The sequence below is a fragment of the Triplophysa dalaica genome, chromosome 12 (genome assembly GCF_015846415.1).
Source record: "Triplophysa dalaica isolate WHDGS20190420 chromosome 12, ASM1584641v1, whole genome shotgun sequence".
In the NCBI taxonomy this organism is placed as follows: Eukaryota; Metazoa; Chordata; class Actinopteri; order Cypriniformes; family Nemacheilidae; genus Triplophysa; species Triplophysa dalaica.
In genome coordinates this window covers 6,881,066-6,905,449 of record NC_079553.1, presented here as the reverse complement: position 1 = coordinate 6,905,449, position 24,384 = coordinate 6,881,066, and the positions used below count along the sequence as shown (strand labels likewise).

General features: G+C 38.7%; 4 protein-coding genes across 10 annotated transcripts; 2 read left to right on the top strand and 2 right to left on the bottom strand.

The window, feature by feature from the left end:
* Nucleotides 1-2: 2 nt before the first annotated feature.
* zhx2a (zinc fingers and homeoboxes 2a) lies at nt 3-16,608 on the top strand. Of its 6 annotated transcripts, none has more exons than XM_056761957.1 (4): nt 3-30; nt 8,522-8,632; nt 12,867-15,440; nt 15,725-16,608. In XM_056761957.1, the coding sequence occupies exon 3, from the start codon at nt 13,022-13,024 to the stop codon at nt 15,428-15,430; it is 2,409 nt and encodes an 802-aa protein (XP_056617935.1). In that variant the 5' UTR covers nt 3-30; nt 8,522-8,632; nt 12,867-13,021; the 3' UTR covers nt 15,431-15,440; nt 15,725-16,608. The 6 variants fall into 6 exon arrangements, with proteins under 6 accessions (XP_056617935.1, XP_056617936.1, XP_056617934.1 ...); XM_056761958.1 differs by lacking the exon at nt 3-30 and adding an exon at nt 3,914-4,160; XM_056761956.1 differs by lacking the exon at nt 3-30 and adding an exon at nt 4,170-4,351 and having other exon boundaries at nt 12,871-15,440.
* On the bottom strand, nt 380-2,972 carry zgc:110410 (uncharacterized protein LOC553618 homolog). Its single transcript, XM_056761996.1, has 10 exons — nt 2,838-2,972; nt 2,374-2,609; nt 2,051-2,129; nt 1,804-1,857; nt 1,513-1,603; nt 1,385-1,422; nt 1,169-1,256; nt 966-1,055; nt 828-875; nt 380-672 (listed from the first exon to the last, which is right to left on the bottom strand). The coding sequence occupies exons 2-10, from the start codon at nt 2,588-2,590 to the stop codon at nt 523-525; spliced, it is 855 nt and encodes a 284-aa protein (XP_056617974.1). The 5' UTR covers nt 2,591-2,609; nt 2,838-2,972; the 3' UTR covers nt 380-522.
* On the bottom strand, nt 16,307-22,044 carry derl1 (derlin 1). The gene is made up of 8 exons (XM_056762000.1): nt 21,736-22,044; nt 19,972-20,083; nt 19,740-19,804; nt 19,177-19,203; nt 18,542-18,637; nt 18,405-18,457; nt 18,188-18,298; nt 16,307-18,007 (listed from the first exon to the last, which is right to left on the bottom strand). Exons 1-8 carry the CDS (start codon nt 21,886-21,888, stop codon nt 17,851-17,853), a joined length of 774 nt encoding a protein of 257 aa, XP_056617978.1. The 5' UTR covers nt 21,889-22,044; the 3' UTR covers nt 16,307-17,850.
* Nucleotides 20,138-24,384, top strand: nsmce2 (NSE2 (MMS21) homolog, SMC5-SMC6 complex SUMO ligase). Of its 2 annotated transcripts, none has more exons than XM_056762003.1 (7): nt 20,138-21,221; nt 22,517-22,646; nt 22,734-22,846; nt 23,206-23,359; nt 23,521-23,615; nt 23,743-23,849; nt 24,069-24,384. In XM_056762003.1, the coding sequence occupies exons 2-7, from the start codon at nt 22,532-22,534 to the stop codon at nt 24,178-24,180; spliced, it is 696 nt and encodes a 231-aa protein (XP_056617981.1). In that variant the 5' UTR covers nt 20,138-21,221; nt 22,517-22,531; the 3' UTR covers nt 24,181-24,384. The 2 variants fall into 2 exon arrangements, with proteins under 2 accessions (XP_056617981.1, XP_056617980.1); XM_056762002.1 differs by lacking the exon at nt 20,138-21,221 and adding an exon at nt 22,187-22,352.

The window sequence follows — 24,384 nt, the reverse complement described above, 5'->3', positions numbered from 1 at the left end:
AAAGTTTCCACGCATGCAAGTTCGCCGAGGGTAACGTAAATTTCTCTTATTAGGTGTTTTTGTCTATAGGTAATATACCGGTGGTTGATTGACAGGAACTGTGTATAATGTTAATATTTATTCATATTAATGCAAACCCTACATTGACCGTTTTTATAACAGATTTGCATGGCACCATCTAGACAGTCTTCATTAATCATCAATCCATGTATTTTATTTTATTTATTTTTTGTATTTGAGCAGGCTAGTTCGTGAAGTTATTGGTCAGTCGAGCTATTCTATACACCCAACACACTGAAGACTGCCATGTGTTTAGAGAAAAGTATTGCAAGCCTTTTGTATTTTGGTCTTCAGTGTCCTCAAAAATGTTCTGATAATATAAAATAGAGGATAGTACTCTTTAATGTATTTAACTTACAACGTACAGGAGTAGGAGTCCATGAGACTTCATGAAAAACAGTGCAACATTACCGCCACAATGGGGTATACCATGATCATTCAAACCTACAGACATAAATCACATCAACGGCAAATTCCAATGAGTTGAAGTAACAAGAGAAAAATTGACACAATGTCAAGGTACAAGTTGAGTGCAGCAAAAATGTATTCTTCTGGACTGATGCTGTATTTGTGCTTTCCACCCAGTATGAGCTGTGTGTCCATTACTAGGTACTACAAACACAAAATAATGAAAGCAGTAAGTAGGTACTATTTAACATAATGTCACTGACTCATGATCGCTATTTAAAGCATAGATTACGCATATTTACTTATTGACAATAATGCATGATTAAGCAAGTCGTGCAGTTGTCAAGAAGTGAACCTACCACAGAGAAGACCAATGTTCCCAGCGATGCGTAAGTGATGTACAGATACTTTGGAACACACAAGTTAACACATGAATATAAACAAGTGAACATTTTTGATAAGTGGAGGAATTACATTAAATTGTATACATGGCTCACCTGCGATCTCAAGATTGCACAAAGCAATCCAAAAGAAAACAGTGTCCAGCATATTGCCCACATAGTTCCATAAGCGGCTGTGAAGTCCCACTAAAACCAAGCAGACTCAACAAATTATAATATGGTTTATTTATTGAAGTCATCAGATCGGTTCAATAGTACCAAAGTTGAAATTTCTGAATATTTTAAGCAGATACACTTACTTTAGACTGTAATGCAAACAAACTCATTGCAAGCGACACTAAAGCAGTGGCACCCGCTGCCCAAAGCACTGCTTCTGCTGAATAGAACCTGGACAGTAATGACAGTTTATTTACACTTTAGCACACTATTACACTTATTTACCCTAACCACAAATCTATAACATTGGCCGTAATGACTAAAGTTGGAAGTACATTAGGATTATGAATTTTACTTACACTGTTATTGATCCAAGAAGCAAACCCTCTACAATCGTCTGTTAAAACAACGTTTAGCAATTACAAAACTGTCAACTGACTCACTATTTTTGAATACTATGTGTAGGGCTCTCTCTGCTATTACTTACAAATAATCCTAGGAAGAGGAAATTCAAGGGAACCTTCCGACGTATGTCACCACAACAGGCAAGCACAATGATAAGAACGAATGTTGCAGCCCTTGTCATTTTAAATGAACACAAAAGAGATGATGACTGTTATGTATGAATTCTGTTTAGGACAGATAGACCCAATACATGCAGATTATTGGTGAAATGGTTGAAAACAGTCATTGACTATCAAATTCAATTTAGTGATACAAATAAGGAAAAAGTTGCACACTCCACAAGCTCAAAGTAGAAGAAAAATGTAATGCTCACAGCATAGTGTATGGAAACCAGCTTGTGTTTCTCACCCAGTCTCTGAGTGTCACCCTTTAAGTAATAAACACATTAATGTAAAATATTACATTCTTTTCAGTCAGTGGGGTACAAAGAATAAGTTCAATATGTTTTTAACAATAAAGCTGAGGTGCTTAAGGCTATGAAGTAATTTAACATGTAATTGTCTGTCCTTTGTGAAAAATAAATGAAGTAGGTGTAGTAGGATAAATACCAGTCTACTCACCAATAAATAAAAGCACAGATAATTCCAACTGTTATTAATAATTGAACCGTAAGCGTCAGGTACACCTTTTTAATAAAACCTGGATGCAACACATACAAATTGTTATAATTGACCAGTCTAGCTTTAGTCAAATAAATCTGTATAGCCATATGCTATGTAATTGACATTGCTTTTCATTTCTATTTCCAGATAAATTATTTGACATATTTTTGAGCTGATTTGAGCACAATTAAAATTGATTTATTTCTTTATAAATTAGAGAACATTAAAAAAAATGATCTTATCGTAATGACATCAAGTCATTGAAGAAAAGATTTGATCACCTCTCCTTATGACAGCATCTGAAAAGCAGTTAACATTATCAAAGCCCAGGTTGTACTCCGGGGGAGCGCTGTCTGGAATCCCCATATCGATCCTCTCATCAACTGGGGGCATCATGCCAACAGGTGCCTCCCCAACTTTGCCCTGCATTTCATTAGGGTGTTGCGGGGGATAATAGTAGTTGGAGGAGTATTGAGGGGGTGGCTGCCCACTGCTCATATTGGCTCTCTCAACAAACCTAATAAACCATAATATGACACCATAAGTTAAGAACTGATAGAGGAAATCAACCGTAATCATAGATCTCGTCACAAAAACTTATGATACACGTAATTAACAAAGAATAGAAATGATTATATGAAAAAACGATCAGGATGTAAACTGTATGTATGTATGTACATTTGTATTTATGCTTAAATTATAATAGCGTTTAATTTCAATCGTATTAGATTCGTTCGTCACTTACCTTTTAGCCTGGCACCAGTTTGCTTCCTTCTATGATTTGTGCGGGCAAAGTCTACTCTCAATCCGTTTGTCTCCATGGTAACAGGACTTTGCCTAGCCCTCCCAATCAATACACGTTCATGAAGGCCAGGTTCACCTGTGTTTGTATATCTGCGTGTGTTTACATTTATCATGAATGAAAACATCTCACTATTATGTATAACTAATAAGATTAATAAGTTCTATTTATTAATAAGACTTAACTCTAATGAGCACTTTGCCTTATCCGTGCAATTCAATGTGTCATTAGTGATCTCTATCACAAAATGTACGTTAGCAAACTATGTGTGATGTAATTTATAAATAAATATTTTAAATATGATAATAGACTAGGCAGACATAAATATTACAGTCATTTTTGATGACAGTAATTTCAAACATCAACAAATAATTACTTTATAGTTGCTTAATATCTCTGTAGATGGCGCTAAATACATGAACAATAAGCAAATGTGCAGGTGTGAAACTTTATTGATGAATAAAACATCTGCAAATAGGTTCAACTAAACGACGAACAAGACAAAGAGCGAGTTAATGTACATTTATAATTCAATAGATGCTTATTTGTATGTAAATATGTCTAAACACCGGCGGATCGCTCTGGTTAATGAATAATTCATAAGCTTCTGCAGCAGTATTCATAGCAAAGTACTGCATGCGCAAGTAAGGACAGAATAAAAGTACAAAAGAAATGATAGAAACCGGTGTCATGAACTAGCATTCAGATGTGTGACTGCCATTTGAATTTTTTGCATGTTTTATCAATACGTTTTTTCTTAGAGTCATATTAGCACTTGACTTGTTTCCTATGACTTTCTATCACATACTTATGTTTGGGAGGAAAAACATACGTCTGTTTACTTTTTTCACTGACAGTTGTAATGTGTTTATTTTTGCAAGTTGGCCTGTTTGTTGTGATGCACAGCCAGGACAAGGATACAGGCGAATGTGGGAGGGGATGAGGAAAGAAGGGGAGGGAGAGAGGGGACAGAGGCAAGAATGGGAGGGGAGGGAGAGAAGAAAGTGCGAGAGATCCGTTCAGCCACTGGTCTTCAATATAGTGCTTAATATTCAATGACCTGTGATCCAAACTAACGCAGGGGACGTCAAAACAACAGTGCTTTAATCTCAAAGAGGGAAGCACGGGGGTGAAGTGAACTACAGCACTTGCACTTGAAGCCACAGCTTGCCGTCGGCGATTTTTTCAAACTTTTACTTTTGAGGATTCGTTTGCAAAGTCGGGATGGAACGGCGTCTCGTATCGTATGCAAATACGTCTGCTGACGTAGGTGATCATGTGGGTTTTGGCGTAGATCCCCCTGTGATCGCGAATTTTTTTCGGCTGTTGTCTTTAGAAATCGGTTGAATCTTTACAATCGCACGCTTCTTTTGGCCGCACACGTGGAAAAGTAAGCAATTTTGGATCTTAGCTGTCAGTTCGCTGACGTCGCGGGGTTTTCCGTTGGTGGTGGGCAGGTAAGAACGGCTGAATTAAAATTGATCTCGGCTAGAGAATTAGCAAACAAGCCTGCAAGTTACAGACGTTGTTTGAATACGCGAGAAGTAAGTTTGTAGACCAAAACGTGCACGAAAGTGCATCTGAGGTCAGTTGTTGTTTCCACTGAACTTTGTTTAGCTAAACCATGTCGTACAAAGCGAACACCTGAATAACCGCAATGACCTGACCCGATAACCTCGGTTTTAACGTCTCCAACGCTGTGATTTAGGTGTGGGTTGTGAAAAGTTTCTTACGATGGTTAAAGTTAAAGGGGAATGGGCGCGCGAACATGTCTACTTCTCTGATGTCGAAATAACCAGCAAAATATGGCTTCCAATGTCGACATGGCGTTACGTCGGTCCAAGTGATTTTATTGGACTCTGTTTCGTCTCAGTAAACCCGCTTTTCCTCAGTAAGTAACGATCGCTATTCTTACTCGAAGTACGAGTGATTAATTCACGCACTTGAATGAAGTGAGCATGGCACGCAACTACTTTGATTTCGGGTTGCTTTCGTAGGATGTAGGCAGCGGTGACGCCTTCCACGACCATACTGCATGGCACACGCATCAGACGCGACGCGAGCCACATTGCAGCACTGTGCACACGTCTGTTATACTTCCCAAAATTGTCGCATCCACACGATGAGAAGCTCACTGCATGCTTTTGCGTCCGGACCCCAAATCGCCATTTTTAAAGCACGTATTGCGTTTGCGTTTAAAATCGTATTGCATTCATTCTTGACAGAGAGGGGATTTTCCCTGTGTCATCTCAGGTGATGCGACTTTACATCTCAGTCACAGGCCTTCTTTATAAACTGCCATTCATTCTCTAAACAGTAAACACCATATGCTGTACAGATCTCCGATCACATTTCTACGCTCTTTACCTATGACCAGGTAACCAGGTTACTGGAGAATCAGTTTTAGTATATTTCCCCTGTGAGTTTTGATTGGAGGGTACAATAGGGCTTACACGGATGTACAGGAGCGGAGGGGGTTCCTGAGTTTGATAAGTTCAATTCATCAAGGACGTCTATCTTTAGATCTTGCTGCAGCTTTTGTGATGCGTCGTTAAAGATCATAACATTAACCAACATTGAATGGTTATTTAATACTATATATTGTTTAGTATTAAATAGTTTTAGCATGTTTATCTCTCCTCATCTCACATCACTCTGATAATATGATGTTATCTGTAGGCTACAAGTAGATCCTTTGTTTTTCTGTAGTGTCACGTGCAGCCGGTATAATCTGAGGTTTTGTTTGTGAGGTTTCAGCATAGGGCCAAAGGAAAGAAAAGCACAGTGATTTATTCAAAGCACTGGTTTATTTCTCTAATCCTAAACACGTTTGTTTGCTTGATGACCGAGCAGAACAACAGTTGATTATAATGTTTGTTAAACAGAGTAGATGTTTGGCCTAACTGATCTGTAGAAAGGCTTGGTGAGAACTAAACAGAATATCTTTTTAATATGCTGCTGTTTACACTATTGGAAATTAGGTTTACTTCAGTGTTTTGTCCTATTGTGTTCATTGCATATGAATCACTGACATTTGGATAAAATGTTGAGTTGATTTTGGATTCAACCCATTTTGAAACGATAAACATCCCTAGCCTGGCAAACATATACTTGGCAATCCTGGAAAAACGTGGATCACAGTATGAAGACGTTGGCGTGGCAGAGGCAGCTGTTACGAAGTAATGACACATTGACAAAAGTAAAACTCAGGACCACAACTATGCTCAGCCTAGCTTTGGCACAAAATGTGGTTTGTGCCAGGTGACTGGCTGGATTCAAAATGGCTGCCTGCATTCATGAGGAGCTGACGTCTTTGAGGAGGTGGTTGCTGCTGCCTCTGCCTCATAGCTCGAGCTGTTGGTGACTAAGCCGACAGTCGCTGATGTCACAGCCGTGGACTGGGCTCCCATGAAAGCTGTGTTTTCTCAGTCGGTGTTGGTGGTCATGACTCTGAAAGCAGAGCCTCTTTGTGAGCGAGTCTGGCCTCACATTGGAGCCGGGTTATTTATTAGTCATCACTACTAAAGCTATTAATTTCCTTCTCTGTTCATGTTCTGGTAGAAGGACTTCTGATGTGTGCCACTACTAAGTTTAGGTTAATGTGGAATATACCACCCTGATCTCTTCTATAACCCAACTGCCGCGTAATGCGAGCGCAGCAAGTTGCGTTTCATCACTATGCGAGGTCATATTCCTTTCACGGCTCGCTATTCTTAATAAGCTGTATCTTATAATCGTACTCATCATGTATGTTGGAGAATATTTGTGCTGGATGATTTTCGGAATAGAGTTAGCAGCTGGGCTGTAATGCGCATTGGCCTTAGTGTTGTAGAAAGTTGCGAAAGTCCAAGAAAGAAAATCAGTTTGAAACTTTGTTTTCTTGGAAGGAGAAAGTATGCAACTTTTAGCCGTTGCTCTCAGTTGAACTGGTTCGATGTTGCCAATATTCTCTGCCCTACTTTTTTTAGTCTTGGCCAAGCTTTTTGGAGGCACATTAAGGAGAAGACTGCATGTAACTACACAGACTATAATATTGGAAAACGGAATGATAATGCGGATGATTCAGAAAGATAAAGAACGTACGGCTGCAGAATTATTCTTAATTTTACCACAATCACAATTCCTGTTTTTCTTGGTTAGTTAGTTATAATTGTCTGCAGTATTTGTAAATTAGCAGAAAATGTGTTATCAGTCAGGTAGGATTATTTTTGTAATCGAGTATTTGACCAATTATTCCACCGATTAATAGAGTATTTGGATAATAAATTATTTTTCTTTATTAAAGAGCAATACTAAATATACAAGAGAAAACAAGACGGGTCTCTTAAATTGAACAACTAATTTGTTTCCTTTTTAGAAAAATGTACTTATTTACCGCTGAAACAGCATTCATTAATATTGGTGCAGTTCATTCACTCAGACACGCAGAACAGCCAGATGGCATGTTTAAATAACAGGAATCGGAATCCACAAGTAGGGATCTATTTATATGGACACAATGCAGCCGGAAAACAAGTTTCACTCACAAAATAGACTTAAACTGAGTAAAATAGCGGTGTGCCATCGATTAACGTCACACAGAAACAAGCACAATGACAAACGCACTTCACACAAACAATCGGCTCTGTATTATGCACCTGCCAAACTGTATCGCATGCGTGCTACACTTGTTAGAATACATAAAGTTATATGCCGCACTGTACTACTCTGTTAGACGTGCATGTGTTTAAACAGCCACAAAGACCGTTTTCAGACTTTGGATATTATCCGTACTGTAAACATTTTGGGACTCGCGCTAGTCAGACAGGATAAACTTTGCCGGCTGAAGTCTTAAAAGTTTGGTTTGTGATATGTAATGTACCAAGCACAATGTTCTCTCACCATTCTAACACACACACACACACAGTGTTTGTCACAGTCTCTTAATTTTAATGACATATAAATATACACATGCAAATATATATGTCTATGTACTTTGCAAATTGAAATGTACATTTTTATTCTGGATGCGATTAATCATTAAACAGTACTAAATTGTTAGTCATTCTTTTTGGATGGTAGACCTAATGCACCAAGCTCTTCAAACCTCAACATCACAAAATGTGTTGACAGTTCCTCCTCAAGGCTTTGATTTGTCTGTTGTGCACAACAGATTTTTTGTAACTTTGAACCTGGATTTATACACGGGATGAAACTAAAGTTCTTTGGTCAATGCACATATTACTTGCAGGCACAGAATAATTACCACAAATGTTATTTTTGTTATTTTGCCCTTTTGGACCAGCTAAACTGCAAAAGCACAACGTTAAAGCTTTTGGTTTTGCTCCAACAGGGACGTGACAAATGATTTAGGCCTGTAGAAATGTAAGTTGACACTTACTAGAAATTGTATCAGGTCACTGACATGATATTCACAGGTTGTTGCTGCTTTGCGAGCAGTTTTTCTCTCAACCTTGAATAAAATAAAATAAGGGATTTCAGTTAAGTCAACATTCTCTGTTATGAGGAGTGTCCGTTTCTGATTTGGAAAGGAAGTTTATGCTTGAACTGGTGCCTTTGAGCCCTCATCCGCAATGATTGTGAGATTCAAATAAACTTATAAGATAACAGTACAACTTTTTTTCTAGGTGAAGAAACGAAACGTTGAAAATAGAAGCAGCAGAAGAGGGAAAACTTTTCACACAGGACCGTGATATTACCGAAAGTTGCACACTTGAGAAGGAGACCGTCTTTGACAGGTGGGTCTGTGATTTAAAAAGATTTGTGATGACAGTAAAGTTGTATGGAGTCAAAACTGAGCATGACTGATATGAGACAACCGTGTGTCAGGAGATTAGTTCTCTCAACATCACATGTCTGTGGCTTTTTTATTTTTTGATCTTCAATAAACAACAATTCACTATAAAAGCAGAAGGCATATATTGTATTTAAGTTGTTTTAATTTAGTAGAGGATTCCAGACTTTGAAATAGTCATTTTTGAGATCTCAGGCAGATCAATTACCAACTAATGCACTTATGCTTCAGTTTATGCTGTATTAAATGAATATAGACAGACTGTTGTGTAGCTCACGTCAGTTATGGCGTCACAGCATTACAAAACTATTTTGATTTAATTTCTCTTGGATATCAATGCTTTAGGTCAGATGGGAAGGCTATAAGCAAAAACAGTTCATCCATAAAAGTTTCTACCGTCCTTGTTTTTCGCTCATCCTTCAAATGATCGGGTTGGTGTCATGCAGAGCATTAGATGTTAGTGTGAGATCTATGATTCAGGCCTCTTGTGAGCCGTGACTCAAAGTTGCAGATGGACAACAGCAGTCATCACTGCCACTTGGTATGACTCGTATTTCTATTGAACAAAGAGACTCGGCTGTCCAAGTGACTTGCCTTTTGAGTTTGCAAAAAGCTTTTCCTGAAATACCCAATATGACTACGTCTAACAAGCCCAGCAATCCTTAAACTGGCCTGAAGTGTTTCATAAATCTTTCTATAAATTCAAATGTCTGTCTGTAAGAATTAAAACCTGGCTGGTCTTTGTTTCATGATAACATTTGCCAGTGCCACCAAATCATGTCAACAATCCGGTGTTACCAGTTTAGCATTTTATTAAACAAACTATTTCCAAATCTCATAGAAGCATTGCTTAAAAATGACCCCGATTAGTTAATCCTCGGCTTGACTCTTTGCAGTATTTCATAACGCTCTGGGACAGCTGCCATATAAGTTTGTGGCTGGCAACAGGGATTTGGTTTCTTTTGAAGATACTGTACGCAGCTAAGCAGCTCGGCCTGTACAGATGGCTTTAGCAGGCATGTCATGTCCTCTCCCTTTGGTTACATGGTCACAACTTCTTACCAGCCATAATTTCCTTGCACAAGAGTGGGTAGATTATTATTCTATAGACTCAATATGATGCACAATGATTTGTAATATCCTTCTTTTTTGTTTGTATTTTCTTTCAAATTATTAATTCTTCAGCCTCTTCACTGATAAAAGAGTTCTTATGTAAGTACAAGAATAAACATTTGTTTTTGTGTCCTCACTAGCAACAACACGCCCATTTCAGCTTTCTAGTTTTAGTTTTGTTTCCTCTTAATAAGCATAATTGATGCACCGACTTATTATAGCTCATGAAAAATGTATCGCATGTACAGTACAGCAAGCGTACATCAGGAATCGTTTGTCAGTAGTAGAAAGGAAGGAAATATTAGGGCGGAAAAGATTCTCATCCATCTCTCAGTGTGGGTTTCACCCATAAAGAACGGGCTCTGCCAAAAATAGGAATGCGGAACGTTCCTCATCTGGATCTCTGTGGAGAAAATCCCTCCCACCTGCTGCTAGGCCGTTTCCATGGCAACGCATGAGTCCAGATTTTTCGAGGCCTGTTAACGAGTACCCCAAATCACGAGAAGCCTCGACTCCTTCCCATTTTGGTTTAAGCTCGCTGTCTTTTCTCTGCCCTCTACCACATTTACACAGAAACATCTCTTCTTTCTCAGTCTAACAACAGCATCTGGTTCTGTTACTGCAACCTTCAGCCAGCATCTGTGTCGGACTATTTATTGATTAAGATTATAAGTTTCAAGTATCATTTCTGCTATGATTCAGAGATTCACTCTGCAGTCTGGATGTTACCCCAATATCCAAAGTGGTGGTCCCATTTTGAAGGTCCATAACATTGGTGATGAATGGAGAAATCGGTTTATGTAGATTCTTTGCCATGCGGCAGCCTTAAAGAGGCCCATTTGATGAGATTTAAATTAATTCTGCCCGATCCCAAATTCAGCCCCCACCCACTGTGCTTCACAGTATTAACAGAGCTCTGTCTCCGCCCCTTCACAGCAGCTCCGCAGCAACATCCTCTCTTGGAAAAGTGCATGTCAATGCATGCGAAATCAGGCAGGCAGAGTGATGTCTGTTTTGCTGTTCTCCCACTGTTTTTCTGGCACTGGTATTTACTAGATGTGTCACTCACTTATGTTTATTTACATTTGTTCAAACTTGCTCATTGCAACAGTCAGTAGTGAATGTACACAGACCATTTACACTCAACATCTTTTTTATTGCTTTTTACTAGTGGTTTTGAGCCTTTACCATGTTACATGTTTAGTTTCCTCTTATTGTTGGTTTTTGTTGATTTTGTCATTTTCCTTTAACACAGTCTTAGCCAAAAGTACACCAAAGACTTTCTTTGCCGTCTTGTGTCAATAACAGCTATTGGAACCTTAGGCCAAATAATGTGTTTTTTTAAAAGGCTTTAGACGTAATTTATGTGCTTACAACTTATGTCATGTTTTTTAATAGCCGAAAGCCCTGAGCTAACACTTGCTGTTCAGATTGTATATCTGAATGCATTTCTTTCATCTTGCTTTTATTCTTTACATAAAGATTTTCTATGAAGGTGATGAAAGCACGTTTTAGCTCATGAGTTCTGCTATGATGTGCTAATGCAACCGTCTAAATTCTTATATGGCTGTATGTTATTATTTAATCAATTACAAACGATAAAAAAAATTGTGACACTTTACAAATAAGGTTGTATTTGTTAACATTAGTAAATGTAATAAATAACGTGAACTAATCATGAGCAATATTGTTATAGAAGTATAATATAGTATATATGTATTAGTTCATATTCATGTTTGTTAAATTTATGGTTCATCCAAAAATATATATTCTTTAATCATTTACTCGGCCTCATGTCAGTTCAATCCTGTATGACTTTCTTTGTTCTGCAGACCACAAAAGAAGATATTTTGAAGAATGTTGTAAACCGAACAGCGCTGGCACCCATTCGCTTACATTGTGGACACAAAGCCAATGCAAATGAATGGGTGCTAGTTAACAACGTTTTTCACAATATTTTCTTTTGTGTTCTGCGGAAAACATAAAGTCTTGCAGGTTTGAAATGACAAGTGAGTAAAAAAAAAGGGTGAGTAAATCATGACATAATTTTTGGGTGAACTAATTGGATGAATTTTGCTTTAACAAATGTTTTGATTTAACTTTTGATTTAGAAATGTATTTTTAAATGCTGAAATTAACATCAAGTAACATTTAATAAACGTTGTGTTGTTCATTGATATTTCATGTTCAATTAACATTAACAACAAATACAACCTTATTGTAAAGTGTACCTAATATTTTTGAACACTTAGTCACATTGAACTTTCCGGGATCGGGAAGGACAATGCTCCGGGACTCAAACACAGGTTGCCTGGAGCGCAACTGCGCCATATGTAAGAGGTCTTACCACAAGGCTATCGGCTCAACATAAATATGCTATTTTTTTTAATGCTACTTTCCAAAACATTTCTTTTAGCTACTCCTTAACTAAATGGTAAATCAAATTAATGAAAGACTTCATCTTTAACCTCCGTTTGTCCTTTTTCCCTTTGGCATTTTCTCACAGCACATAGAGAAAAAATACCCATGGCTACATTAGACTGGTGCACTCACATTGAGTTGAGGCTGTGATATGAGATGCTCAGGGTCCCATCCATATTTAATCAGTCTCCAATGTACTGAGATCTGCTGAGGGCACCACGAGCCTGAGGAAGGCTATTATTGGACTGGACAAGCTGGGCCTAGCAAAGGATGTTTTTGCCCCTCCCATCCTGACTGTCCACCATATTACTGATGCTTCTAATTAAAGCGTGTAAACGTATTGTGCTGTAGCCTTAACTACAGCATACCAATTGGACGCTTTTAATGAAGTTCTGTAGTAGTCTGTTGTGATCTTTTTCATTTTGTGCTCTTTTGCACCTCACTTTTTTCTTGATACGTTAGGATTTATAATGTGCTTAAAAACTATATTAACTTAAACTGTTCAGTTGTCTTGGGCAAGGGTCTAGTGTTTATGCACCCTAATGGTTTCCTATTGCCTTAATACTCAATATTACAGGTCATCAATTCTTTTGTATCGGTGTCTAGTATTGTTACTCAGTCACATTTTATTTGTATTTTTCTAGACAGTGTGGTTTGGGATGAAGTCTGATGAAGCCTTCCATTGGAGCTGACATTCACAGTCAGCGCAGTCATCATTTACTGATCCTCCACCAGAACAAGATCTGCCCATTGGCCATCAACAAAGCCCCCGTGCCCTGCACTGTCCTACTCCCTGACCATGGCTAGTCGGAGAAAGTCTTCAACGCCCTGTATGATCCGACCAGATGACATGGTTGCGGCAGACGATGCAGATGACATGGACTCCTGTGTTGACGGTACAGAGGAGAATGGATCGTCTCATGTCTCTTCTGCTGAGGAGTGGACAGACAGGAAGAGTTCTATGAACTCTATTCAGGTGGCAACAGAGCTGGAGAAACCGGAAGCAAAAACTCAACCGCCAAGAAAGCTCCAGGGAGGCTACGAATGCAAATACTGTCCGTTTTCCACACAAAACCTTAACGAGTTCAAAGAACATGTTGATTCCAATCACCCCAATGTTATACTCAACCCACTGTACTTGTGTGCCGTTTGCAACTTCAACACAAAAAAGTTTGATTCTTTGACCGAACACAACGAGAAGTGCCATCCTGGGGAGAACAACTTCAAGTTTAAAAGGATCAAACTCAACAATCAGACCATTCTAGAACAGACAATCGAAGGTTCAAACTACGCAGTCATCTATGATGCCACCAACCTTCAACCAGGTGAGGCCTTCCCTCCGAGCAAATCCTCAGGAGTTAAGATGGGCAAGCCAAAAGCAGACAGTATTCGGTTGCAAGGAGACAGCCAGAGAGACACATTCACTCCAGAGCTACCTAAAAAGCAATTCACTGCGCTGAACGTGAACGGGACTGTGATAATCCCGGATGCGACACTGAAAGACGGATTCTCGCACATCATGCCATCCCTTCAACGCCCACCTAACTACAACTTGGTACCAAAAATCGCCGTCCCCTTGAACACTTCAAAATACAACCCCTCGTTGGATGGGAACCTCACCCTCATCACGTCCTTCAACAAGTTTCCCTACCCTACCCAAGCAGAGCTCTCATGGCTCACTGCAGCGTCTAAGCACCCAGAAGAACAAATTAAAGTATGGTTCACTACCCAAAGGCTGAAACAAGGCATCAGCTGGTCTCCAGAGGAGGTTGAGGAAGCACGAAAGAAAATGTTCAATGGAACTATTCAGCCTGTTCAACAGGCCTTCACTGTCTTACCTGCTCAGTTAACTCAGTCGACTAAATCGTCACAGTCCCTTATCCAGACTGTTCCTTGCCATGTTCTTGGACAATCCAGTCTAGTGTTGGCACCTATTGCCAACGGCTCCACTGCAACTGCTTCTCCTCTTGCACTAACAGTTGCAAATCAAATAGCACAGGGTGTCAAAAGGCCCAACACAGCGCCACTTGTTGCTTCGGAGGTAAAGAGGCCTTCAATAATCCAGTCCGTTCAAAGCACTCCCAGGTCTGTCTCTCCAACACCAAGCCTTTCTTCAGATTGTGAGAAAACCCCTGATCAAATCAGAGAGCTGACCGCCAGCTATGCTCAGTGGCAGTTTCCTGATGATGAAGAAGTTTATCGTCTCATTGAGATGACTGGCCTCTCCTGGGGAGAGATCAAAAAATGGTTCAGTGATCAGCGTCATGGAAACCATAAGGCAGCACAACAGATTAAAGCAGACATGTCTTCAAGGGATGGCCAACCTCATAAGCCTGTTGCCACACAGTTTCCACTTCTAGAGAGAGTAAAGGGCAAATCGTCTGAGCAAATGAAAAAGCTGGAGGATAGTTTTCAAAGGACTAGCTATCCAACACATGCTGAGATAGAACACCTTGTGGCCGAGACCAGGCTCTCCAAAAACGAAATCGATTGCTGGTTTTCAGAACGACGTGCACTACGAGACAACCTAGAGCAGGCCTTGCTCAACTCCATGGGATCAAAAAGACTCGAGCATCACCTTCAAAGGGGAACCTTGAATGGAGTCCATGAGCAGGATAGCCGAGTAAGGGACTCGCCTCTTCCCATTCTCACCTCATCGGTGTGTCCAGAAGCAATCGACGGAAAGTCTCTGGGCCTTCTCAAAGATATGTTTGCACAGACCCAGTGGCCCTCGCCTGAGGAGTACAACCAACTTGAAATCCAAACAGGGCTAGCTCGTACAGAAATCGTCCGCTGGTTCAAGGAGAACAGATCTGCTCTGAAGAGTGGAACCTTGGATTGGATGGAGCAGTTTCAAAACCTTAGCAACAAAAGACAGAACGGGCAGAACAGCTCTGTGATCTTGGAACAAGCCCAGAGTGTTCTGCAAAGGCATTTCCAAGAAGCGAAGGTACAAAAGGGGGAGGCTTTTGAGAAACTTGCAGAGCAGTCAAAACTAACCAACCAAGACATAGTTGACTGGTTCACCAGTAAGCTGGGTAACAACATGCCTGACATCAGCAAGAGCAAGGACCAACACGGACAGGCAAGTGTAGACGGTAGGAGGTGGGTTTCCTTAGCACCCGACACCGAGAGCAAAGACTTCGACGGGCAGAAACTGGCACGAGAACTTGAAGTGTTGTCCGCAGAGCACAGAGTGACGGGATGATGTTGTGAAGGTATAGTATTTCTCTGAGGCTACGCATTAAACTAGCTGTTTTGAATAGAGAAGGAGTGAAGGAGTTGTCTTCCTGCGCCTCTTCTAATAATGTAGCAGCTGTGGCTCTAAGACACATGGGATGTCGGCAGTCTGTAATTTAGTCTTTTATAAAACAACTTGGCAGTGAGAGAGATGTTTGGCGTGTGTTGGAAGGGGGGCGGTGTGTCAGTTTTAGATTTTCTATCAGACCTTCATCTATAATGTATGTGAGTCAAGTGGCATTTGTTGCTTCTTCTATTGCAGAGGTAAACAGGCTGCTATGACTGAACTTGACGGGCCTGATGTTTAAGGAATGTTGCACATGGAACCAATGATCTCATGTCTGGCCTCTGACGGTATCAAAGAAAAGATGGACTGGGAGCTTCTGTGAAACACCGAGTGACCACGGAGTGCCAAAGTTAGACTGCTATGTTATTAAGTGTTTGTGTGTTTGTTTTTTAAAAGGGCCCTTGTAAATATTTTTTCTGTACTTTGACAGATTTGTAAGATCTTTTTGAAGATGAGACTTTTGTTACGTTTATATTAGGAGTCCCAAGACATTTCCCCTAATCCCCTATAATGGAATGTTTAAAAGTTTTTTTGTGTGCGAGAAGAGACGAAACTAATCAACCTGCTGGCGAAGATGGCACGGTCAAATCCAAGAGAACACAACGTGATCTGCAATGGCACTTAATATTTCAAGTGGACACGTAAAAGCAGTGCTTCTACAGAAACCACCTCATTCCAGAAATGAGGTGATGTTATGGACTGGAGTCTCATACTCTTCTTTCTCGCCAAGGGGACAGTGCCACATGGTGGATGTAATCAAAACCGAAACTAATACAATACAGTGATGCACAGCATATGTTTATTTGTTGTTATAGGCTAATTCTTTGGCAATATTACAGTAACAGTACAAAATGATCTTTTAACATGTTGCATTTTCTGGTATCCAAGGTGTAGTTCCATTTTCACTACTCTGCTGTGAACTGCTTCAGCAAGCTTCAGTGTATTTCTTTTTCCTGCAGCTGCATAAGTGTCCCGTTCAGACATGTATCCGGAATACTGTACTGCTACCAAGAATCCTGCTTGCTCTTTATAAGAACCAATCTGCTGTAACTCAATAAAACACAACTGATTGAAATCCTGCTGAACGACCCATCGTTTACACTAAACAGCAATTGTGCCCACAAAAAAGCTAAATTTAAACAGACTAAACGTTAGAATGCAAATTTTCTTTAAGTAAAATGGTGTAAATACAAATTTAAGGCGTCTGGATCCTGAGTGTGTCCCTCAAGACACGGAAATAAACATAATCAAATTAGTGAGCGCTTGCTCTTTACAATTTATTTGTCGCTTTATTTATCAAAAGAGCACTGAATAACAAAAACAAAGCAGTAGAGTGTAAACTAATCCTTTAGTATAACATATTTAGAACAGTAGTCGCTGTTATTATTATAAAAGACATTTTGGCAAGGTCACACCACCATAAACCAGGAAACTGGATTGAAATGCTTCATCAAAAGAAGTACTTAGTTTTGTATACTGTGGTAGGCTCACTGAGACCAGTTTTTATTGTACGTATGCATTTGTTGATCCAATTGCTTCTGTTTACCTCCTTAGCGTCTGCTAAATGTAAATGTTTACATCTTTACTAAACCAGTGTGTTGAGGGACACAAAACTATATTGTATCTACATTTATACTCAACTTTAGGACTGAAACCATATAGACATGCATTCAATGTACAAACAATTAAAAAACCAACTTTGATTTCTGCACACCAGTTATGCTGTAACTGCATTGACTGATAGCCTTTATCAAACCTTGCGTGTATGAAACAAACAAACTAAAACATGCACAGGACTTTTATCTGCAAGTTCTGGCTGACGGCTAGCTCAGTTCATTTACAAATGTAAAGCACATGTATTGTTCAGGGGAAAAAGTTACAACAATATTAACCTGGTGATTTTTAGAGATGAATAATCAATCAACATGAGTAGTTTGAAACAAATAAGATATTAAAACAAATAAGATCATTATATACATTACTTGTCTATGGAGACCATATGTTTTCAACTGTGTGAAGTAAAATGAAGCCTGCATACACTGAATGTGGTTATATTGTGGGCAATAGACAATCAGAGACAGTCCTCTGAACTTCCTATCATTGTGATTTGCAGAGTTTTGTAGAGATTTCCACACTGAAATCACAGTGTGACGTGACATCAAAAGCAAAAAAAAAAGAGAAACCACTTCTTCACATTTCTCTTCTTATGAACCAGAAGAAAAAAACAATACAAATAAATTCCAAAACATATAAAATCTGTATTCTGCAGCATTGACGTTAGAAGTGTCATTATTTATCCATGGGCTCGAGAGAAAATGGGGTCAGTCGTCCCCCAGGCGAAAACCTTGACCCCAGTTATATCGTCCACCTCCACCACCACCTCCTCCTCCTCCTGCCTGTTCCTGAGGCATGGGTCTCCTGCTTGGGGGAACACCAAATCCAGAAACTCCACCTCGTCGATTGGGAAGCCAATTATACCTAAGGGACAATTTAAATGATGGCAGACAAATATTACAATAAAACACTTTTAGTTCATTTGAGTTTAATAAACATTTATTTTCCTGCCACATTGATCTATGTATCTGTACAACTTTAGAATTAAGCATTGCTCATCAAAATATAGCACGTTGTGGACAGCTGTGCAAACTATGAACTCACAGGAATTGGGGTGTGGAAAGAAATGACCTGCCACCCAGATCCATTGGGTATTTGAACATCAGAAAGAAGTAAAGATGGCCCACTAGATTTCCTATCAGCTCGTTGACAACGCTGACAAAGAAAGAACAAAAGTCATCGTGACGATTCCATGTTATACAACATGAACATCCAAAATGACTGACCGCAAATCTGTGTGGGAAGAAATAAACAGACTTACGAGCCACCAATGATGTAGTTAAATCCCAGAATGACCCAAGGGAGATAACAAGCCTGTGGTAGTGAGAAGTGGATTTTTAAAATACATGAGTCATACTATATCATGAATACATTGCATTCATAGAATGAATTCAACACCTTAAATCTGGTGCCAAACCAGAAAGATACAATCGTGTCTCGATTTAGTTGTGCCCAGACATACAGAACAGACATTATCAAAGGGATCATCAGGAGCTGCAAAACACAAACAATGCAATATTCACAAACAAAATAAGAAATTCGAATGACATAATAGATTTCTGTTATAAAACATAAAAACACCAAAGTATGTTTTTAAAATAGGCTTACACGAATAACATTCAAGATAATGTTTACCTGTAAAAAATGGTACATACATTTGAACCATTAATAAATAGCCATATGAATAATTGGCCATATCAAAATGTTGTTTTTTTGTTTTAGTAATTGTAATTGATGTCAAACAGGAAAACAACCCCAACACTAAAGTAGATAGAAATGTTAATTTAGGGCAATATCACTTCAGACAAAAAATATTCAATATGCAAAGAAATACTTTAACTCATTTCAACCTTAAAATTATCTCACTAAGTAAAAAGTTTACAGGCATAGTTGTGAACTAAATCTTTTTTTATTATACTATTTGACTCCTTAAAAGACAACACAAGGCTTTAGAGGCCATATGCAAAAACCTGTGATTTGTTTTATGATAAATCAACATTTAAAAAAATGTATGAAAGAGAAAAATAACTAACCTGCATATCCATCATTAACCCTGTTATCTTAATTACAAATGTCAAGGAAAGATACATGCATAACTAAGGAAATGTCAATTTAAAGGAGTAGTTCAGCTTCAAAATGAAAATTCTATCATCATTTACTCACCCTCTTATCATTTCAAATCTGTATGACTTTCTTTCTTCCGCAAAACACAAAAGAAGATATTTTGAAGAATGTTGTTAACGGCCCCCACTCACTTGCATTGGTTTTATATTCATACAATAGAAGTGAATGACAAGGGGTGAGTAAATGATAACAGAATTTTCATTTTAAAGGTCAACTACTCTCAACATATGATTGTCAAATGTAAATGAACATGACATCCAAAAAAAACGTCATCCGTGAATATTAACATCACTTAATGCAAAACACTGAACTGCTGAAATCAGCATGTCACATTCAATGGCTGAACTCATCCACAGTTAATGGAGGTATGTGTGATGCACAAATGCAATTTGATGGCACTGACTTATCACTTGTTTGCACTGTACTGAATGAAACATTTAATCTTTTGCAATGTATGGGACAGAAAGGATACAACAATGCAAATCCAGTTGAACAGAAGCATGAATATGTAATCTGCTGGTTTTCCTTCAAAAGTTCCTATGAAAGAGAAACCCAATGATTAGTAACATAAGATGTGATGATGATTTCCTTCAAAAATATTTTTTATTACAATGAAAACACACAACTTAAATTGTTTTTAGTGTTCTTTCAGTTTGAGAAACATTCAGCACGTCAGATACAGTCAGATGCAGCACGTGACCTACCTGTTTCAAGCCTCGAAGAGTACTGGTACAGGAAATACAAATTGACCAGGTATAGAAAACCTGTCCCTGGGCCAACTGGGAAATACAATGTTGCAGATAATGGTCTCCATAGCTGTTAAAAAGAGCACAAAAGAATAATCAGTAACTTTGATGCTTTCACTATATGTTTGCACTGCAGATTTGATTCATTGATATCAGTGTGTCTGTATGCGACAGCGTTGCCCCAGACATCACACTCTGACACTCATCTGGTCTGTCATCCAGATTTGTTGGGTAACTCCCGGGCCAGTAAAATTGGGTCAGTAAACAACACGCATGCCCCAACACTCTCTCCAGTGTTTAATTTGCTCTCATCGTGCATCTGCACACCGTATCGCTTACTACGGCCTCCGACTGTCTCTTTCTGTTCTCCTCCCCCCCCTTGCTTCTAGTTAATTCTCTCCTCCCCCTGGCACACGCTGAAACTCTGAGCTAGCAGAGTTAGTCTAGGGAACTGTGAATCCGCTGAGCAGCAACGCTTTAATGTTGGCGTCTGAAGCTGCTCTGCGGTAGCCAGCCAGTCAAGCGGCCCCCACACGCACTGCAGCATAAATCAAGCCAGCTCACTTTTGTGGAGAGGTGACCTCTGTGGACTGCAGCACAGAGAAAAGTGGGTTAAAAAACACAGCAGGATCGCTACGCCTATGCGAGAGGACGGGGAAGAGACTATGTTTATTTGGCTGCTTCTCAGTAGTTAAATTGTTTCTTCACAAGACAAATGTGCCGTTGTGTCATCATCAGTTTACGGATACAACATGCCTTATTTCACAGACATTTCACCAAGCCTGATAAAAGAAAAAATAGACTCTTATTTTGAAGGGATTGTTCTGGTTATTTAAGTTATCCACTTTTTTATACCTAATAATATTGAACACATTTTCCTCAAACGCTTTTTTGATACTTTTAGCACAGAACGGTTGTTTTGCGCCACCTGGTGGAAAAAGAAACAAACTGACGTAAATGAAATGAATGACTGTTTAATGTCAATGAAAAACTTATTGTTAAGGCAAAAATGTAAAAATATGACGCTATGCGTGGGATATTAAAATATGTATATTTTTATGTAAAACGTAAATGTTTTTCCGAATAGGCATAGAAAATATTTAAATATCGTGATTAATGTCACAACGAAACCGGAAGTAACCTCAGATGCGTGCTTCAATATCATTGGTTGGAAACAAAAGACGCTTCATGGGACTCATTTTCTGTGGGTAGGCTATTTTTGATTTAAAGGGCGGGTTGAACACATATAACAACATTTTAATACATTACCAGCATTCTTTAGCCCACTTAGTGATAACGTAAAGGTCAAAGACTAATTTAAATAAAAACTAGAAAATCGCCAAAGAACATGATCAGTGTCTAACGTGCACATTCTCTATAATCACGAAGCTTTAAACAAACCTTTTAAGCCACAACTTTTGAAATCTAGCGTTCAAATTTCTTCAACAAAAACATAAGCAGTGTTTATGCTTTATTAAAATTACGAGATTTTTAGTTTGGACGCTTCATAGACCCATTAGCAAATAACCACCCGCACCACTAATATTTCACAACTAACGTTTCAGTTTAACGTTACTCAAGTAACGTTACATCTTTCTTAACCGTAGCCCATGTGTCGCACTGAAGTAACGTTAACGTTACTCCTGTATGAGGCCTACAAGGCCTTAGTCATCGTTGCTGTTTTTTTAAGTTTCTCTGCTTTGAAATGTCAAGTAAACGTACCTGAAATTTATGAAAGAATGCCTCCGGCCATAACACAAGGTACATAGGACCGATTAATCCCAGCTTTCCTATAAGCGGCACGGCTATTGAGCCAGCAAACCAGTATCGAGTGATGAAAGGTATGTTTTTAAACCAGTCTCCGATATCTGACATCTTGCCATATGATTTGACACCCAGGAAAGTATCTGTATGTTCTCCGCCGATGCGGGTTTTGGGGAAAATAGCAGGTGCAACACAGCAATCTGTGATCGCAACGCAGAAACGCTGTTTCAGTCTTCTATTTTGGTTACTCTGATGGACGCACTCCTTTCCCGTTTAGTTTACGTGACGTGGCAGCGCGCATGCGCATCCTCGATTGTCGTTACATTTGACTGTCAAATTAATAGCCATGCAGAGAACTATTGGGAGTGTTTAAACATATATACATTTTTTTATATAATATTTATCTTTTACGCAGATATCTGTAATTTTAGATGATTTTTGTTTCGTTTTAATTTACCAACCAAATGTTTTAATACGATATATTGAAAGAGATTTACGTCTTTTATATTGAAGTCGGATCCAGTGCTAATTGAAACCGGAAGCGAGTTTGTGGCGCTGCTTTTGGTGAAGGACAGGTTTCGTGTCGATTTATTATTTATTTGATTGAAATTATAATAATAAATGTCATCAGTTATGTTGTGAATAAATAACGTTAAATGATTTAAAGGCGCCTGTGTAAAACTACATGCATAGGGAATGTGTACGTAACGTTATGCTGATTTCTGTTGTCTTCACGTAGCCATAAAGTTTAGAGATGTCTTTAAGTTCCGTGCAGTCCACGTTGTCCAATCTTAAATCATGCCAAGGAGATATTGATGCGTATATGGATGTGGTATCAGACGTTGCACTGGGAATAGTCGAAGCAGAAGGTAAGCAACAAGTGTTTAACCAACAGTAGATACAGTTTACATCTAGTGTGTACTCATCATGAAATTGTCTCGACCTCCTAATTTCAGGTACAACCGACAGCCCTGCTCTGAAGAAACTGGAGAAGATGATGCTGCAATGTTCAGAGTTGGACAGAGAAATAAATTGTTTTGTGGGATCGGTAGAAGAGATGACTGCTCAGGTTTGCTGTATTGATTTGGAGCCAGATCACACGTGTTCAGGGTGTTTTTGCGGTTCTTTCCATTGAACATGAACTAGACTGATTTCACCAAGCAGAGCATGTTTGTTTGTCGATGTTATTTTGGTCCTGAACAACATTTGTGTCAACCAGTCACACTATCAATATATTACCTTACTTTGATTTGACTCCCTTTGATTGACATCACAGCGACTGTATTTTTACTGTACACAGTGTCAACAATTTTTGTGTGTTTAAAGAGCGCCTTCTGTGTTACTGGACACCAGATTTTTTTTGCTTAATTGTGACTGTCTTTGTCAAATTACCTACTGACTGATAAGACTTTGTCTTGTGTTATGCAGGTCAGGCATCAACCACCAGATGCCATGTTTAATCTGAGAGCTTCTGTAAAGGACAGGTTCTCTCAGGTTATGGCTGGAGTTTCGGATGCAGACCTCCAAAGGCACACCAAAGTGATAGCCTTTAAAGAGAGTATCAGGAAATATGCAATGCAAGGTGAGAGAATGGTATTCTTGTTCCGTTTTTAACTAGGTTTTAGACGTTTAAATTAACAGTTATAATAGAGGGATAAAATATGCATTAGTATTTTCAAATAACATGTGTGAATAGAGGTTTCGTTGTTTATATCATGTATATATGTGCATATGTATTCGCAGCTAGTCAGGCAGCAACTGAGAATGAAGAGGAGGAGCTGGATGATGACATTGCTTTTACACAAAGCCAGACTAATTTCATCTGCCCTCTCACTAAGGTAAACAACAACATCGTTTTCTAATTTGTGTATTTTTTTCTTATGTTATTAACACGTGTATAAGAAAGATAATGAAATTCTATTGTGAAATGAAATCATTGATTCAGATATTGTCCTGCTCTGACAGGTTGAGATGGTCAATCCAGTGAAAAATAAGAAATGCCAGCATTACTTTGACCAAGAGGCTATACTTGAAATGATAAGGGCAAGGCACAGAAATAAGAAGAAATGTCGGTATGTTGACACTGATTTCTGCTTCTCGTACATAAATAAATATGCTTCTATAAAGTTTGAATCATTGCTTGTTTGCATTTTCATGTTGTAAAACATGTGTTTACATTATAAAACACCGGGCATCAACTTTATTACATTATTGAAGAATAATTTGTGTTGACCTGCAGACGTAGCAATGTAACAGCCATTGTTGCCTTTGACGTGTGTCATTTCATACAGCTGTCCAAACGTTGGCTGTGGAAACTCAGATTTTCAGGAATCTGACCTTGAATTGGACTTTGTTATGAAGAGAAAGATTCAGAACCAGAAGAGACAGAATGCGAAAACCTAAAGACGTGATTATGATCGATTCACAATGTAAAAACTATTTTTCAAAAGTTAATTTTTAAAACTAGAGACTTTTGTTAAACAAATTTAAACATTATTACATGTTTTGGTTCACGTTATAAGTAAAGCGTTATGTTTTGCTGAATGCTTGTACATATGACTATTGTATTTTGCATCTTTTTTTAAATAAACTTTCAACCATTTTCTA